The sequence below is a fragment of the Pleurodeles waltl genome, chromosome 11 (assembly GCF_031143425.1).
Source record: "Pleurodeles waltl isolate 20211129_DDA chromosome 11, aPleWal1.hap1.20221129, whole genome shotgun sequence".
Lineage (NCBI taxonomy): Eukaryota > Metazoa > Chordata > Amphibia > Caudata > Salamandridae > Pleurodeles > Pleurodeles waltl.
Genome location: NC_090450.1, coordinates 925547972 through 925566159, shown reverse-complemented (window position 1 = coordinate 925566159; position 18188 = coordinate 925547972). Strand labels below are relative to the sequence as shown.

Sequence of the window (18188 nt, the reverse complement as noted above, 5' to 3'; positions counted from 1 at the left end):
AACATCTTAAGTGAAATCCAGCAACTATCCTCAGTTTCATAACAATTGCTGCTTTTAAAAAGGTTACTCTTGTAGCCTGTTATAACTGGGTGGGAGAAGTCCTTTACGACTTGATACATGGCCAGGCCATGGTGGTTTGTTTGCACCATTGAGCCTTAATGTGCTTCACAAGCTTTTTGGGAAATGCCCTGGTTGCCCTTATGGGCATGCCCTTCTAGGGCGAGTGGCTGTTTGTGGAGAATCAGACTCCTCGCTGGAACATTTTAGGAATACTCACAAGTTGCACTCGCTGGGCCATGGACTCCCCAGCAAAACTGCTCCACTAGCACTGCAATTGCTTCCACTTTGCTTCTGTTTTGCAGGCGGATGTTCTTGCCCTGTTATTAAAGGGGCAGTAGAAGTGTTAACTCTTGAAGGCGAGGGACCCTATATTCTACTCCCCTCTACTAATGTTCTTCTTGGTCCCAAAAAGACCTCCGTCGAATCCAGGACCTATGCCTCTAGAATCTCTTAATTTGACAGGATGAGTTCAAAGTTATGTCTTTGAGCCTGGCCCTGATGCGTCTGCATACAGGAGACTGATATTCGTTGATGTCACTGGACCTCTGTGGTTCCTTTCTTCATCTGCTAGTTATCCTTCTTGCTCTCTGTAACTACCTCTGAGTAATTGCGGGGCCCAGCAATTTCAGTTTGGAGTTCTTACATTTGTTCTGACAACCACTCTGCAAGTGTTCACCAACATGTTGGTTCTTGTCACTGTTTTACTCAGAAGATCAGGATTCTATGTATTTCATTTCTTGACTTCTTGCTAGTGATGGAGGAGACTCAGGGGTAGTCACAAAGCATCTTTAGTGTGCCATGACACTCAGCACCCGGTCCAGAATACCCACACCTTGTCCAGTAGCAGATGTTGGCCTTCATAGGTGCGGTGTTGAACAAGACTATATGAAGAGTTTTCTTCTTCCTTAGTAAGTTGTAGATATTCATCATATGGTTCTGATGTTTGATTCATGTCCCAGATCTGCAAGCCCTGTGCCTACTTGGCTTGATGGTAGCATGCATTCTGGTTGATACAGGGTCCTTCATTAGTCCCTACGACAGCAGTTGCTCCAGGATCAGGGGAATTTTTTGTCTTGGGTGCAAATATTCCACTCTGTCCTCCCTGATTGATCTCAGATCTCTTGGAACTTTGCCCATTTAGCCCGCTGCAGTTGCAGGCCACCGTTGTTAGACTCATCCTTATTGGGCTGGATTGCTCATCTGGACAACATGATGGGTGCAGTGCCTTTGGTCTGCATTGGAGTAGCCGCTACAAGTAAATTTGTAGGTGCTATGGGCGATCTGCCTTGCTCCGAGGGCTTAAAGACTTTTCTCCTTTCCATCTCTGGGGGTCCCATCCAGATGCTGTCTGACAAAACAAGCACAGTCCACTAGATCAACAAGCAGGGCAATGTGGGTTCCCGGACTGTGGGTGTGGAGATTTACACATATGGCGGTAGGCACTACAGCATGACATCTTTCCAGTGGGAGCCCACCTTGCAGGCACCCTCAGAGTAACGGTGGAAGTACTTGAGTCTCCTCTCCCTAGAGGACCAAAAGTGGGAGCTTGATCCCAATGTGACAGACAAGACCTCCTGATTGGAATATCCATGAGTGGAACTCTTCTCCACGGCCCAAAACAGAAAATGTTCTTAGTTTTGCGCAATCCAAATCCTTCCACATGGTTCCTTGGGAGATGCCTTTTGGTCTCAAGTATTCATTAGGTTTGCTTCACACATTCCCACTGATCACACTTCTGTCATAAGTCCTGCAGGAGGACTGATCACCCCATATTGGAGAAGAGGACCTAGAACACAATCCGTTCAAACTAAGCATTCATCCTCCTCTTCCTCAGGTTGAAGCTGCTCTCACTGCTGGATGGTCAGATGCCCCATCCCAGACCTCTGATGCCGCAATTGCATGTGTGCATATTGAGCAGCGTCAACTAGAGACCTCCTGTAAACTAAAAGAAGTGGCAGATGTCCTCTTGGCTGCCAGAACCGTTTCTGTGACCTGCTGGACAAAGTATGTTCCTTGATATAGTTAGAAAGGCTTGAATCCTTTTCATTCTCCCTTTTCTGATGGTGTGCATTTTGCACTCTCCCTGGTCCAGCAGAGTTTAGCATTTGCCACCATATAAGGATATCTTACTGCCTTGTCTGCCTTCAAATGTCTGCTTGACCTACCAACCCTCTGTTTTCAAGTCTTAAGTAGCGGTGTGCTTCCTGAAAGGTTTTATACTATATGTTACCTACCACGTTTATTGTTTAGCAGTTCGATTTGAATCTGATGTTAACCAATCTTCCTGATGGCCTCTATTTACTCAAGTTAAAGACTGTATTGCTGATGTCAAAACTTCAACACGTTGGTTGGGTAAATTATAGGCCCATTCAGTCTGGCCACCATTTAGACAAGTCAAGTTTAATGATTTTTTTTTAAATTGTTAACTTTTAAAATAATTAATTAATATATATATATTTATATATATATATATATATATATATATATATATATATATATATATATATATATATATGTGTGTGTGTGTGTGTTTGATGGCATGTGTAGCTGCAGATATACATGCTGTGCACTGTTCTTGCCATCTAGTGTTGGGCTCGGAGTGTTACAAGTTGTTTTTCTTCGAAGAAGTCTTTTCGAGTCATGGGACCAAGTGACTCCTCCCTTTCGTCTCCATTGCGCATGGGCATCGACTCCATCTTAGATTGTTTTCTTTCCGCCATTGGGTTCGGACGTGTTCCTCTTCACTCCGTGATTCGAATCGGGGAAAGTAATAAAATCATTGAAAAACCGTTGGTATTGTTGCGTTCGGAAAGATCTTCTATCGATACATCGGCACCGACGAGACAACCGCTTCGGTGGCCCTTCGGGGCTTCCGCACCCAGTCGAGGCCTGGTCGGCCCGACCACACCCGTCGTCGAAGCCTTATGGACCGGACCCCCTTCTGTTTCTGTCCGACGTGCCACGCGAAGTATCCATACACAGACCAGCATCGGGTCTGTAATCTCTGTCTGTCGCCAGAACACAGAAAGGATACTTGCGAGGCTTGCAAGGCCTTTCGGTCGAAAAAGACCTTAAGAGATCGGAGGGTGAGGCGCTTGCAGATGGCGTCGAAATCGTCGCAACACCTCGACGTCGAAGAGGAGGAGATGGCTATCTCCATCCAGGGATCGGAATCGGATGACTTCGACGGAGACCGACTGCCAACAGTGGGCAAAAAAGTGAGTACGCCTGCCCCCGACCCAACCCCAAACTCATCCGAAAAAGCAAAAGGAGTCGGGGACCCCACTGCCTGAAGGCCATGGCTCGACCCATAAAAAAAGCGGTGACCAAGCAAAACCTTCGGCACCGAAGAAGGCCAAGATCGTGCCGAAGTCTTCCGACTCGAGTCGAGAAACCGGCGTCGAAAAAAGTCGACATTGCCTGGTCGAAGTCACTAAGCCTCGAAAGAGCCTTTCAGAGTCGAGGCCAGCCGTCACCATGGGCATTTCGGTGCTGGGAAAACCGGCTTCGGAGCCGAAAAAGACCTCTTATACATAGGAACATGGGCTCTCCAAACAACTGAAGGAGAGGCACAGGTTTGAAGAGGAGCTGGATGTTGAAGAGTTTGATCAAAATCAACCAAGAATACAGATCCAGAAGGATACTGGAAGGATTCAAACTGCCCCTCCTCTCAAATTTAAGAGAAAATTGGCTTTTCAGCCACAGACAGAGACTGAAACTGATCAGCCAAGAGCAAAAGTGGCTAGAGAGAAGTCACTAACTCGACATTTCTCTCCAGAAATATCGCCACCACATTCGCCACAAAGGACAGGGTCACCATTTGGCACGCCAACTGCACAGTCACCCACACATACTGTGCGGACACAGGATGATGCAGATCCCTGGGACCTCTACAATCCCCCGGTTTCCGACAATAGCCCTGAGTGCTACCCCTCAAAGCCGTCTCCTCCAGAGGATAGCACCTCTTATACCCAAGTCCTGGCTAGGGCTGCGACATTCCACAATGTCACTATGCATTCAGAACCATTGGAGGATGACTTCCTTTTCAATACCCTGGCTTCCACGCATGCGTCATACCAAAGCCTGCCTATGCTACCAGGCATGCTTAAGCATGCACAGCAAGTCTTTCAAGAGCCGGTTAAGGGAAGAGCCATCACACCGCGGGTGGAAAAAAAGTACAAACCACCCCCGTCGGACCCTGTGCTCATTACACAGCAGCTCCCACCGGACTCTGTAGTGGTTGGGGCCGCAAGGAAACGTGCAAACTCGCAATCATCAGGAGATGCACCACCTCCTGATAAAGAAAGCCGCAAGTTTGACGCAGCGGGAAAGAGAGTGGCGTCGCAAGCTGCCAACCAATGGCGCATCGCAAATTCACAAACCCTCTTCGCCCATTACGACCGAGCCCACTGGGATGAAATGAATGATATCATTCAGCATCTACCGAAAGAATATCAGAAACGGGCTCAACAGGTGGTAGAGGAAGGGCAAGCCATCTCCAACAACCAGATTCGTTCGGCACTGGACTCCGCTGACACTTCCGCAAGAACTGTAAACACGGCAGTCACAATCAGGAGACATGCTTGGTTACGAAGTTCAGGATTCAAACCTGAAATACAGCAGGCAGTATTAAACATGCCGTTTAATCAGCAGCAACTATTTGGGCCGGAGGTGGACACCGCCATCGAAAAGATGAAGAAGGACATTGACATGGCCCAAGCCATGGGCGCGCTCTACTCTTCCCAGTATTGGGGGACATTTAGAAAACCACAATTTAGGGGAGGTTTTAGACAGCAACCCTCAGAGGCATCCACCTCTCAAGCAAAACACACCTACCAGTCCCAATACCAGAGAGGGGGGTTTCGTGGATCATTCAGGGGACAGTTCCCAAGATCAAGGGGAAAGTTTCAGCCTACCAAGCAAACCCCCGGCAACAAACAGTGACTTCAATGTCACACTTCCCCAACACACATCACCAGTAGGGTGAAGATTAACACTTTACCACAGACACTGGACAGACATAACCACGGACACATGGGTTCTATCAATTATCCAACATGGTTACTGCATAGAGTTCACACATTTCCCTCCAGATGTTTCCCTAAAAGCGCACAAACTGTTGCCACAACATCTAGAACTATTACAAATAGAGGTACAAGCACTATTAACAAAACAAGCCATAGAACTAGTACCTCATCACCAGAAAGGAACAGGGGTTTATTCTCTATATTTCCTTATTCCCAAAAAAGACAAGACATTAAGACCAATTCTAGATCTCTGGACATTGAACCTCTTCATGAAATCAGAACATTTCCACATGGTCACACTACAGGATGTAGTTCCTTTACAAAAACATTGAGAATACATGGCAACATTAGATCTAAAAGATGCGTATTACAATATACCCATTCATGTCACAGAAAATACCTCAGGCCTATCATACAAGGCAAACACTATCAATTCAAGGTACTGCGCTTCGAGATAACAGCACCCAGAGTATTTACAAAATGCCTCGCTGTAGTAGCAGCTCATATAAGGAGAAATCACATGCACGTATTCCCATATCTCGACGATTGGTTAATAAAAGCCAGCACTCGACACCGGTGTCAAAATCACAGGCAGTATGTGATACATACCCTACACAAACTAGACTTCTCTGTAAATTACCAAAAATTTCATTTGCAACTATCCCAACTACAACAATACTTGGGAGCAACACTCAACACACAAAAAGCAATTGCCACTCCAAGCCCGCAGAGAGTTCAATCATTTCAAACTCTGGTGTCAAACATACAACCAAATCACGGGTACACAGGCAGAATGGTCATGAAGCTCCTAGGCATGATGGCATCATGCATCGCTATTGTCCCAAACGCACGGCTACACATGCAGCCTTTACAGCAATGTCTAGCAAAACAATGGACGCAGGCACAGGGTCAACTTCAGGATCTAGTGTTGATAGACCGCCAGACACACTTTTTGCTTCAATGGTGGAATCCTGTAAATTTAAACAAAGGGCAGCCATTTCAAGTCCCAGTACCTCACGCCATTCTCACAACAGATGCTTCCATGATTGGGTGGGTAGCACACCTCAACAATCACAATATACAAGGACAATGGGACAATCAAGAAAAACAACTACACATAAATCACTTAGAACTGCTGGTGGTTTCCCTAGAACTAAAAGCTTTTCAACCCCTTCTAGTCTACAAACACATTCTTGTCAAGACAGACAATATGACAACAATGTACTATCTAAACAAACGGGGGGGCACACTCGTCACAACTATGCCTCCTAGCACAAAAAAATTGCCATTGGGCAATTCACAACAACATTTGCCTGAGAGCGCAATATATACCAGGCATTCACAATCAGTTAGCCGACAATCTCAGTCGAGATCACCAGCAAACTCACGAGTGGGAAATACATCCCCAGATTCTACAAGATTACTTCTACCGCTGAGGAACACCAGACATAGATCTGTTTGCAACAAAACAAAACGCAAAATGCCAAAACTTCGCATCCAGGTACCCACACCCTCAGTCCAAGGGCAATGCTCTATGGATCAATTGGTCAGGGATATTTGCTTGTGCTTTTCCCCCTCTCCCACTCATTCCTTTCCTAGTCAACAAACTGAGTCAAAACAAACTCAAACTAATACTCATAGCACCAACGTGGACTCGCCAACCATGGTACACCACACTGTTGGACTTCTCAGTGGTACCTCACATCAAACTCCCAAACAGACCAGATCTGTTAACACAACACAAACAACAGATCAGACACCCCAATCCAGCATCGCTCAACCTAGCAAAGCTCCTGAAATCTTAGAATTTGGCTATCTAAACCTTTCATATGAGTGTATGGAAGTCATTAAACAGGCAAGAAAACCAACAAGGCATTGTTATGCTAATAAATGGAAAAGGTTTATTTTCTACTGCCAAGCAAACCAAATCACACCGTTAGATGCCTCCATACAAAACATTGTGAGTTACTTACTATACCTACAAAAAGCGAATCTCGCTTTTTCGTCCATCAAAATCCATCTCACTGCAATCTCTGCTTACCTGCAGATTAAACATACAAAGTCACTTTTTAGAATCCCAATTAATAAAGCCTTTACGGAGGGACTAAAAAGGATCATACTTCCAAGAACCCCACCAGTACCCTCGTGGAATCTTACCCAATCCAATTCAAATACAATTCTTAACTTAGAAGCAGTGCTTTAAATGGGCCGGTACTCTCCGGTACTGAGTACCGGCACTTTTTTATTTTGAGAGGGAGAGTACCGGCATATCTCAAGAAAAATGTAATACTTTTAATTGGAGAGTACCAGCACTTCTCGGAAACAAGCAGGTACTCGGGTACAGAGTACCTGCACTTCTTTTTTTCCATTTAAAGCACTGCTTAGAAGGTAGCATTTCTAATAGCCATCACTTCACTATGAGGAGTTAGCGAAATACAAGCATTTACTATTGAAGAACCATTTATACAAGTACACAAACATAAAGTGGTTCTCTGCACAAATCCAAAATTTCTGCCAACAGTCATTTCACCGTTTCATCCAAACCAAACTATAGAGCTTCCAGTCTTCTTCCCACAACCTGACTCAGTAGCAGAAAGAGCACTGCATACATTAGACATAAAGAAAGCGCTAATGTATTACATAGACAGAACAAAACCATTTCGTAAAACCAAGCAATTGTTAGTCGCTTTCCAAAAACCCCATGCTGGTAACCCTATATCCAAACAGGGCATAGTCAGATGGATAGTCAAATGCATACAAACCTGTTACCTCAAAGCTAAAAGGGAGTTACCCATTACACCAAAGGCACACTCCACTAGAAAGAAAGGAGCAACAATGGCCTTTCTAGGTAACATACCAATGACAGAGATTTGTAAGGCAGCCACTTGGTCTACGCCTCATACGTTTACCAAACACTACTGTGTAGATGTGTTAGCAACACAACAAGCCACAGTGGGACAGGCTGTACTAAGAACATTATTTCAAACAACTTCAACTCCTACAGGCCGACCACCGCTTTGGTGAGGATTACTGCTTTGTAGTCTATGCACACCATGTGTATCTGCAGCTACATATGCCATCGAATGGAAAATGTCACTTACCCAGTGTACATCTGTTCGTGGCATGTTGCGCTGCAGATTCACATGCGCCCTCCCACCTCCCCGGGAGCCTGTAGCCGTTTAAGTTGCATTAAAATTGTATATATGTAAATAAACATTCCTTTACCACAAGGTATGTACATACATATCTATTCTATTGCATGGACATCTTTAGTATCCTCATTCTACCACTCCTACCTCACCCTATGTGGGAAAACAATCTAAGATGGAGTTGATGCCCATGCGCAATGGAGCCGAAAGGGAGGAGTCACTCAGTCCCGTGACTCGAAAAGACTTCTTCGAAGAAAAACAACTTGTAACACTCTGAGCCCAACACTAGATGGCAGGAACAGTGCACAGCATGTGAATCTGCAGCGCAACACGCCACAAACAGATGTACACTGGGTAAGTGACATTTTCCATATATATATATATATATATATATATATAACCTAAAACACTCCTTCCAATATCAGGAGAACCAGGACACCTCCAATATGAAAATTCAGTTTATTTCAGCACAAAATCCAACGCGTTTCGGCAACAGCCTTACTCATGGACCATATATATATGTTAAATAGCCGTGGTCTTGCTGTTTTGTGGGTGTGTGTTATAGCATGCCCCATCCTAAACAACCCCTTAAATGTCTCTAAACTCCTTTCATTTAGCACTTAGGAGTAAGTATTTCCCATTTTCCAGCTGCTCTCCCTTGTCCCTCCCACATTGAACTGAAAGGTATAGCCACATGTCAGAAATCACAGACACCGTAGGATTGTGAATTTCATTTTGTGGTACAGGAGTAGTACTACTGTAGTATTACTTTCTGTACAATGCAGTTCGTGAATATAGACCTCAATATGCATCACACACATGGAATTTTCTCTTTCATATGTCAAATTATAGTAAAATGTTCAATCCACTTTGCAAGTATATTATAATGTCATTTTTGAGATAATAAAAGAAATTAGATGAGTGGCCAGTGATGTTAGTCATGTTCTATTGCTGTGTGCTCAGGCACTACTCCATGTCAGTTCAGTAGTTTTCAGGAACTTGTTATGTTCTTCCACAGAATTGAGGCAATGCTGATGACACCAAAGGCTTCTGAAGTAATAAGTGTAACTTTGTGCTTTTATTTTCAAGCCTAATTCTGCCAGTGAGAGTAAGCTGCAGTCGTTAAAGGTGATTTACCAAAATAAACTGAAAGAGAAGGACGAATGGCCTGCCTGGAGTCCACCTGACCAAGCCCATCAGAGCCATCCTCCAGAGGTAATATTTATCAACTTAAACAGAGACTAGTGCTCCTGTGAAATGCAGCCGAGACGAGTCATTGAATGAATGAATGCTTGGTGCATATCACTTGTGCAGCTTGATGTTTGGAAAGATTACAAAATAGGGTATTGTTTGAGTGGCCTGCCATGGAGATTTTCTAGAGGTCGTGAGCTTGATCCTTGGATGAACCGGTTAACTTGAGGTGGAAAACCAGAAAGCTCATGTAGAGAGCCCGGACTGAGTCGACCCATGGGTGTCTGATTTGGCTCTGAGCAAAAGCATGAGTCCAGCCATCAAAAGAAATGTCGTGAGTCATGCAGCAACATGTTTTGTAAAATATAGAAAATAAATAACAGGTTCTAAGACCTGTCCACGGGGGTTCTGCTCCCACTCCGGGTACAGTAGGTAACAGGTTTAATGGGGCTAAGGCCCGTCTGGGGATTCTGCTCCCATCCTGGGTACAGTAGGCTTTAACCCTACAACCCTCGTCCCTAGGGCACCTACCTAATGACCAATGTTTGATCATTTACTGCACTTGAAGTTTGTGGGATGTTTACCTCATTGGAAGCAGTGTTGGCCCTGAAGATAGTAAGTAGCGTGTATTCTGAACATGTGTTCGTGACCTCGGTGTGATTCGATCCAGGTGATGATTGTTTTTATGGATATATTTTGCTGCTAAATACCCTCACCAGTGCTTGTGAGACCCATATCCCCACTGACTGTTAAGTGTGGTGTGTCTTTGTAAATTGTATTGAATGGCTTTCCAGACAGGCATTTTTGAATAGGACTTTTACGGTATCAGTATGTTTGACCGTGACTCTTTCAGTATTAATATGTCCACTCTTTTCTATGGCAGACCAATATGGCTGTGGAACACTAGCTTTTACTTATGGTAGAGGTTGTTGTGCGTGCCTCCCTGTGGGGCTCAGCACTTACCCTTGGTACTCCCCAGACAGTCCTTGCCTTCACTTTCTATCCTCAGGATATTGGTCTTATTTTGATTAATCTACCGTTTTATCTCTTGCAGTAGCACTTTGTGAATCGTGTTTTTCTTCTTGAAGTAATGCTGGTTCTTATACAGTTTGTGTGTGTCTCCCACATGCTTGTGACCGCGGCATGATGCAATTTTGACAATAACTGTTTTTATGAATAATTAGCCATTGTACTTATCGTATGGGCTTTTATGAGATATTTGCCTGCATGCGATTTTTAATTTATGAGCTCTTTGTTTGGAATTGGTTGTTGTTTTACAGTTTTTGTCTTTTGATAACATTGTAATGGTTTTGATTAACCACATGCAATAAAGTTATTATTATTATCATAGAAAATAGATTTCATGAAAAAAAAAACATCAAAACACTTAAAAATGTGTTTATCTGTAGTCCAATAAACAATTAATGCTATTTATATTATTTTGGATGCTAGCTATTCTACTCTGAATTTACAATGCTAATATCAAAATTAAAATTCACGGAGTGCTGTTGGTTGAAGGTGTCACACAAGACGTGGGCCTAATGGTATCAATAGTTGGCATTTAGCACAAAAGCAAAGACTGCAGTAACTAAAACTGGGCAAAAAATACCGGTCCTTGTTATATCCATTTGAAGCATGTACCTTTTCACTAACACAGTGCAGTGATTAACTGTAGTAGAATTTGTGAGGTAGCTATTTGACAAGAATGCAGGCTTCCTAAGAATTCTTATTCCAATCTAACTTCCAAGTGTACATTTTTTTTAAGCATTGGCAAAGCCAATAGGCCTGCTGCTAGCTGCCAGCCTTTGTGGTTTGTCAGTGCTTATTTTGTTTCATGATATTTTGGGAAACCTTTATTGTAGAGAGAAGCTTTTGGGCCCACCTCAATTAAAAACAAAAAGCTAAAGTAAAAATAATTTTGGGTGCAAGAGACATACATTGACATAGAAGTTCCTGTCATTGAAGGGAACTACTTTGGGGGGTGGATGTGACTTGACCCACACTATCTTGTCAACCGTCCTCACAGCTTCGCTGGCTTAAACAATATATGATGGCCAAGATGCAGCAAAGAATGTCTTGTGTGTTGGTATGAACACCACAGACTCTGTGAGCAGAACTATTAGCACTGGTGATCCATCAACAATATGTTAAGTTTAGGGGTAAATCTAAGGGGATGGCCTGTAGACAGTGTCAACCTTCCCAATCTGTGCAGCAACAGCAGGCTCTCATTCGTTCCAGGGCAGAAGTTTTGGCAGTGGCTTTTTTTGTAGCTTTTCCTCCCCTGATGCAGTGGCTGCTTACTATGGTATCACAGGGCGGTCCTCTTGTCCACAATACACTGCCCCAGCCTCCCGTTGATGGATAACAGGAAGACCCTCTCAAGCACATGCTAGCAAGCAGGATACAACATTTCTCTGGAGATCCAACACATCCACACATTAGACAAATGTCTAATGCCCGAACCCCGGGGCAGACACCTCATCCCTCCCACCCTCCCAAGACTTCTGCAACGACCTCGCCACCTTTTTTACCATAATATCCAAGACATCTACGAAGGCTTCATGAACCAAAGCCCACCAGCACCTCTCATCGCTACGGACCTAGCTCGTCGCCAGTTAATGAACTCCTGGAACCCAATCACCATACAGGATAACCAAAGACTGATGAACTCCATCCGGAGCACCCTTGGACCCATGCCCTCATCACATCCTCAACCTGGCCAGCAGCACCATAGCACCGGAGCTCTGCCGAACCATTCACCTATCCTTTGAATCTGCCACATTTCCCTCAGAGCGCAAATACGCCAAAATCAGCCCGCTACTCAAGAAACCCACAGCTGACCTAGGGAGCTGAAGAACTACAGATCCATCTCTCTGCTCCCTTTCCCAGCCAATGTAACGGAGAAAGCCGCCAACCAGCAACTCTCCGAATTCCTCGAGACACACTGCATCCTAGACCCATCTAAGTCCGGATTTAGAAGCATCCATAGCACCAAAACTGCACTCTTAGCAGCCACTGACGACATACACATCATGCTACACCGCGGAGACACTACCGCACTCCTCCTCCTCGACCTCTCTACTGCATTTGACTCCATCTCTCACTCCCCCCTTTGTGACAGACTGCACAACGCCGGCATCTGAGACAAAGCCTGAACTGGATCAGGTCCTTTCTCACCGGAAGAACACAAAGGGTCACTCACTCACTCAGCCTGACACATTTCAACATCTACATGGCCCGCTCGCTAAGATCATGAGTTAAACATAGTCTCCTACTCCGACGACACCCCTCCCTGTCCGAGGACTCTGCTCAAGCCAAGAGGAATTTCCACAACGAATGAGAGCAGTCTCCACCTGGATGGAGGCCAGCTTCCTCAAGCTCAACTTGGGCAAGATAGAGATACTCGTGATCGGCTTCACCCCTTCTGCCTGGAACGACTCCTGATTGCCCACCGCCCTGGGTTACGCCCCCACCCTCACTGACCATGCGCGCAACCTGGGCATCATCCTGTAACCCTCTCTACTGATGACCCGCCAGGTTAACGCCGTCTCTTCATCAAGCTTCCACACCCTCCGTCTCCTGCAGAAGATCTTTGTTTTGCTTTTCACTAATGACCGAGCAGACAAAAAATCTCTGGAATGCACTTCTTAGTCCAAAGAAGACATTTATTTTTTCACTAAGTGAGGTTCCTAAAAGGAGATTGTCATGTTGAAAGCACACGTTTTAAAAATAGTACCAGGAGTGAAATGAAAACATACCAAAATGAAACAGGAGATGGGGGTTATTTATATTAATTCTTCATACTGAGGAAGGATGAAGGCCTCAGGCCTACACTGGGCCTTCCCTCAATGAATGCCTTTCTGTGGAAAAACAAAATGAAGATGCTCACTCGTTCTCAGATTCTTTCTGCCCTAGACCCAAAGAGACTTGATGTGGTCCCGAAATTTGCAGTAGACGTATTTTTATATACCCGTCCTCCAGTCCACATGCGTTATGTGTGGTTGATAGTGGGGTAAGAGCAGTACCAATTTACTGTGCTCTCAATCTGCCTTGCCCCAGCCCCTTGAGTTTTTACGAACGTGATAGCAGTGGTTGCTGCCAACCTTTGTAGGTCGGGAATACATATGTTCACATATCTGGATGAATGGCTGCTAAAAGCAGGTTGCTATAGACAACTCTCCTTAATGAATCATAGAGGTGCTTGTGCTCCAGGAAGATGATTCCATTCATTGCGCTGTTCTGTATAAGGCTGTGTTCAAGATCTTTCCATGCAAGTCTGGCGCATTCAGGGTATGATTCCAAAGTTCCAGGCTCTATCCTCCGTTCCAACGAGGGCAGCTCTGAGGCTTCTTGGACTCCTAGTGTAATGCATTCTCCTCATCCTGAACGCCATTGCCAGACGGCAAACAAGGGCCCTGCAATTGGAACCTCAGGTTTGAGTGCGCTCTGTGTCAGGTTTGCCTCTCCAACTCCATCTATAACTCGCAGGATACAAATGAGGATCTTGAGTGGTGGCAGATAAATGCCACACAATCCTGCAGCAGGGCATTCTCCCTTCCCCATCCAGACTTCACGGTTGTGACAGAAGTGTCACTGCTGGGGCGGGAGCTCCCATCTGCAAGAGTTGGAGATCAAAGGCTTTTGGTCTTCAACAGGTAGCCAGCCTCATATCGGACCTTTGAGGCATCGGGCGAGCTGTCTGGCCCTGAAAGCCTTTCCTGTTATCCATCACTGCGAGGCTGGTGCAGAGTCTCGTGGACAACAGGACTGCCCTGCGATATCACAAAAAGCAGGGCAAAGAGGAGTGCAGGGTCCTCAGTGAGGAGACCATACGTCTGTGGAACTCGCTGGACCATCAGAAAATCTTTCTAGTAGCTAACCGTCTGGCAGGATCTCAATGCCAGGGAAGACCAGCTGATCAGATGTCGGCTGGTGTATCACGTATGGCACTACCACCCTGAGGTAGCAAGGAATGTCTTTAACTAGTGGGGCATGCCCTGGTTTGATCAGTCCACCACCAGGGAGAACATGCAGTGTCAACTGTACTGCCAGAGTTTCTTCCAAGAAAGACACTGGGAGATGGATTCACATGTCTTCTGTAACCGTTCCCGATGCAACCTTTTCTGCTTGGAATTCTGAGGAAAGTCAGTAGAGAGCAGGCCAAAGTCATATTTATAGCCATTGACTGGGCCAGAGAAGTATGGGACTGGAGTTCCTAAACATAAACATTTGCCCTCCCATTCTGCCACCACTTTGGGAGGACCTCCTTTCTCAGCAACAGAGGAGGGTCCTGCATTACAGTCTCCGCAACCTGCACCTTCCATGTGTGGAGAATGAGCAGTGACCGTTAAATGCATCCAGTCTGTCAGCCACAGTAGCTAATGTTAGCCTGGTAGCTCAACGCCCTTTGACAAAGCCAGTCAATGCTGGGTGCTGGGAGTAGTTTGTTGCCTGGAGTAGTGCTTGCCATAGTGACTCTCTGCAAGCCAGACTTTTGGATGTGTTGTTGTTTGTTTTGCTGTTGGTCCTGCAAGACCTTGCAGTGGGCACAGTCAAGAATTATCTTCTGGCCCTTTCTGGGTTTACTTGATCAACTTTTCATTTTAAATAATTTTTTAAGATGCCTTTTAACAACAGTTTGGCTCACACTTTCCCCCTGAAGCCTTTCATCATGCTGCAATGGGTCTTTGGCTTAGTGTTTACATTTCCTATATGCACACTTTTCGACACAGTGCACAGTTGTCAGTGAGTATACTGACACTCAAAGTAGTCTCCCTTATTTGCAGCACCTCTGTGTGCCATGTAAGTGAACTCTGTACATTCTCAGTGCACCCAGCCTACATCACCTTTTTTCCAGACAAGTTAAGTGGTGAGGATCCAGGTGGCCTTCTTACCCAAACTTTTGATGCCTTTCTACGTTGGCCAATCTATTACTCTGCCATTGTTTTCCACTCAACCTAAGCCCTTCAATGAGGAGGAGAGATTCCATTACTTGAGCTTTTACATGGACTGCATAAGGGACCATTGTACGGAGTGCCAGCTCTTTGTGGGATTCTCTAGAGCAAAGAAGGCACAGAAAAGGACCTTGTCAATATGGATAGTCCTCTGCATCAAACTGCAATGCATTTGTGAAGAAGCAACCCCCTGAAGGCTTGCAGGCTTAGCCACCGTGGCCAAGGTGGCTACCATGACATTGGCAAGGGGGCTGCACACATGCCAGAGGGCAGTGTGAGCAACGGTTTGGAAATTCGCGGAAGGATACTTATCCAGTATTGGATCTTTCATAAATTCACATGCTTGAATCATCCCCGTCGTCGAAGTGGGAGTTCCACAGTATATAAAATAGCAATAATTAACAAATACATTTTTTTTCCCTATAGGCTATAATGGAAATACCAGCCACTCATATAGTCTATCCAAGTCCTTTTGTGAAAAGGACCCAAACCTGCCTGCTGGCCAATCAGGCACCAGCACCCTCTAGAACACTCTCCAGAGAAGCTCCTTCCCTCAGATTTTCTAATGCACGTCGTGTGAAGGGAGTCTCCCTGAGCTCTGCTCAGTTTTTCTGCTTCTTCAGAAACATTTTCTCTCAGAGAACTCAAAAAATGTCGGATTCTTCTAGAAAAGGCCTTTTCCGCCCTTGCAAGACCTGTGGAAAGAAAAGGGTGCATGTGGATGATCCACATAAGGACTGCTTGTATTGCCTCTACCCACAACACCAGGTGAAGCACTGCAAGATATGTCATACTTTCTCCACAAAAACCCTCAGAGACCGTGAGGGTAGACTTCTGACATGGTTACAGCCAAAATCCTGTACTTCAGATGAGGAGAGTGGGCCAGAAAGGCCACTCAAAAAGTCCAAATCTGAGGACCTGGGCCAGGCAGAAAAATCTAGAAAGAGGCAGAAATTACATCATGGAAAAGGCTTACAGACTTCAATTTCCACTGACCCATCCTCTCCTCTTCAAAAGAAGGAGTCATACCGTCTTTCTCCTTCCTCTGAGCCTTCTACTTCTAGAAAGGTAACCATTAAAATTAAGTCGACGATGACACCACCGTCGACGACCGTGACGACGACGACGGTGTCTACATCTACCTGTCTCCACCACCTCGTCGACGAGACCATATCCGGCGACGACTACCTTGATGTCAACGGTAAGTGCTCCTATTTCCTCTATCAAACCTCCGTCGATGAGGATTCCAGAACGGAGTGCGTCGTTAGCAATATCGACTCCTTTGTCGACAACAACATCGTCGTTGATAAACCCCGTCAACGAAAGCCCCGTCTACTACAAAACCATCAATGACGGCGGCGTCGGCTGTCTCACCGTTGACGAGACCACTGTCGTCGACATCATCGTCTGCACAATCGTCGACGAGACCGTTGTCGATGGAAAAATCATCCCTGATTACAATACTGTTGACGGCACCATCATCATTGACACCATCTACTATGCCATTGGTGCCTGTGAGACAGATAGAGGCTATTCCTACCTCTTCCAGGTCTCCTGATCTTCGGGCCATGGTCAAGATCACATCTTTGCCCAGATCGGAGATTTATCCTACAGACACGTCACCAAGCAAAGTGTCAACTTTATTACCCAGTCATCTACTGGACTGGGAGGAATCGGATGAGGGTCCATTTGGAGATGCGCACAGCCCATCACAGCTACACGTTAAATACCAGGAAGAGGACGACGGTGATGAGAATGACCAATACCAACCATATTACTCACATCAAGAACGCTATTACCAACCACCTCAGCCAAGAGACTCTATACAGATGCCTGCCTCCTTAAACCAGGACTTACAATCAATGTTACAGGATTATAGGAGGAGGTTCCTAATTACAGCAGAAGATCAACCACCACCGCCAGCTTCTCCTGTTACACCAAGAAACGTCCCTCCACCTCCAGCTACTCCCAGGATGACACCTCATTCCGTTTTAGCTGCCCCCCCTGGAGATGAAGGTTCCACTTCAGGGGAAGAAGAGGAAGAAGGAGAGATATCGACCCCGCAGCATCCCACTGAGGAATGGGATGACTACTTCACCCCCACTCCTTCTCCGCCACCTCCTTGCCCTTCAGATTCTCCACCCGAGGATATAGGTGGTTTCCACAATCTAATGGACAGGGCTGCCGCACGCTTCCACCTTCCAACATCTGTCTCTCAGCCGGAATGCTTCCTTCATGATTCTAAGGAACAGTCAAGGAAGTCTGCAAGGTCCATTCCCATTATTGACTTTATATGGAGTGAGGGTACCAAGATCATGTGCAACCCAGCAACAGTCCCACCAGTGCCACAAAAGTTGGACAAGAAATACAAGGCAACTCAGGACTCTCTGGCATGTCTCACTGGTCACCCAAAGCCTGACTCTGTTATTTCGCAAGCGGCTCAAAGGCGTTCTAAGAACCCATCGACACCTATCTCTACTCCTCCAGGCAGAGAAGGAAGGAGATTAGATAATGTGGGCAAAAGATTCTCCTCCATGTCAGCAATTACTGTTAGAGCAGCAAATTCCTTGGCAATCCTGGGTCGTTATGACCGGCAAATGTGGTCGGATATGCAACCTTTCATTGATCTCATTCCTGAAAGCAAGCAAGCAGAGGCATGGGAGATCCTCCAAGAAGGTGAGCATACGTTGGAGGAGATAATCTACTGCGCTCTAGATATAGCCTCCACCGGCTTTCGTCAGCTTGCTGGTGCCGCGGTGTTACACCGCCAAGGTTGGCGCAAGGCCACATCTTTCAGACCGGAAGTG

The 18188-nt window shown here is 45.6% G+C and overlaps 1 protein-coding gene across 4 annotated transcripts in view; it reads left to right on the top strand.

Moving 5' to 3' along the window:
* MPHOSPH9 (M-phase phosphoprotein 9) overlaps positions 1-18188 on the top strand; it is a 311640-nt gene that overhangs the window by 105727 nt on the left and 187725 nt on the right. For all 4 annotated transcript variants that reach the window (XM_069214980.1, XM_069214979.1, XM_069214981.1 and 1 more), the window contains exon 9: positions 9326-9451. In XM_069214980.1, the coding sequence (XP_069071081.1) occupies positions 9326-9451 (126 nt within the window). The remainder of the gene's footprint in view (positions 1-9325; positions 9452-18188) is intronic.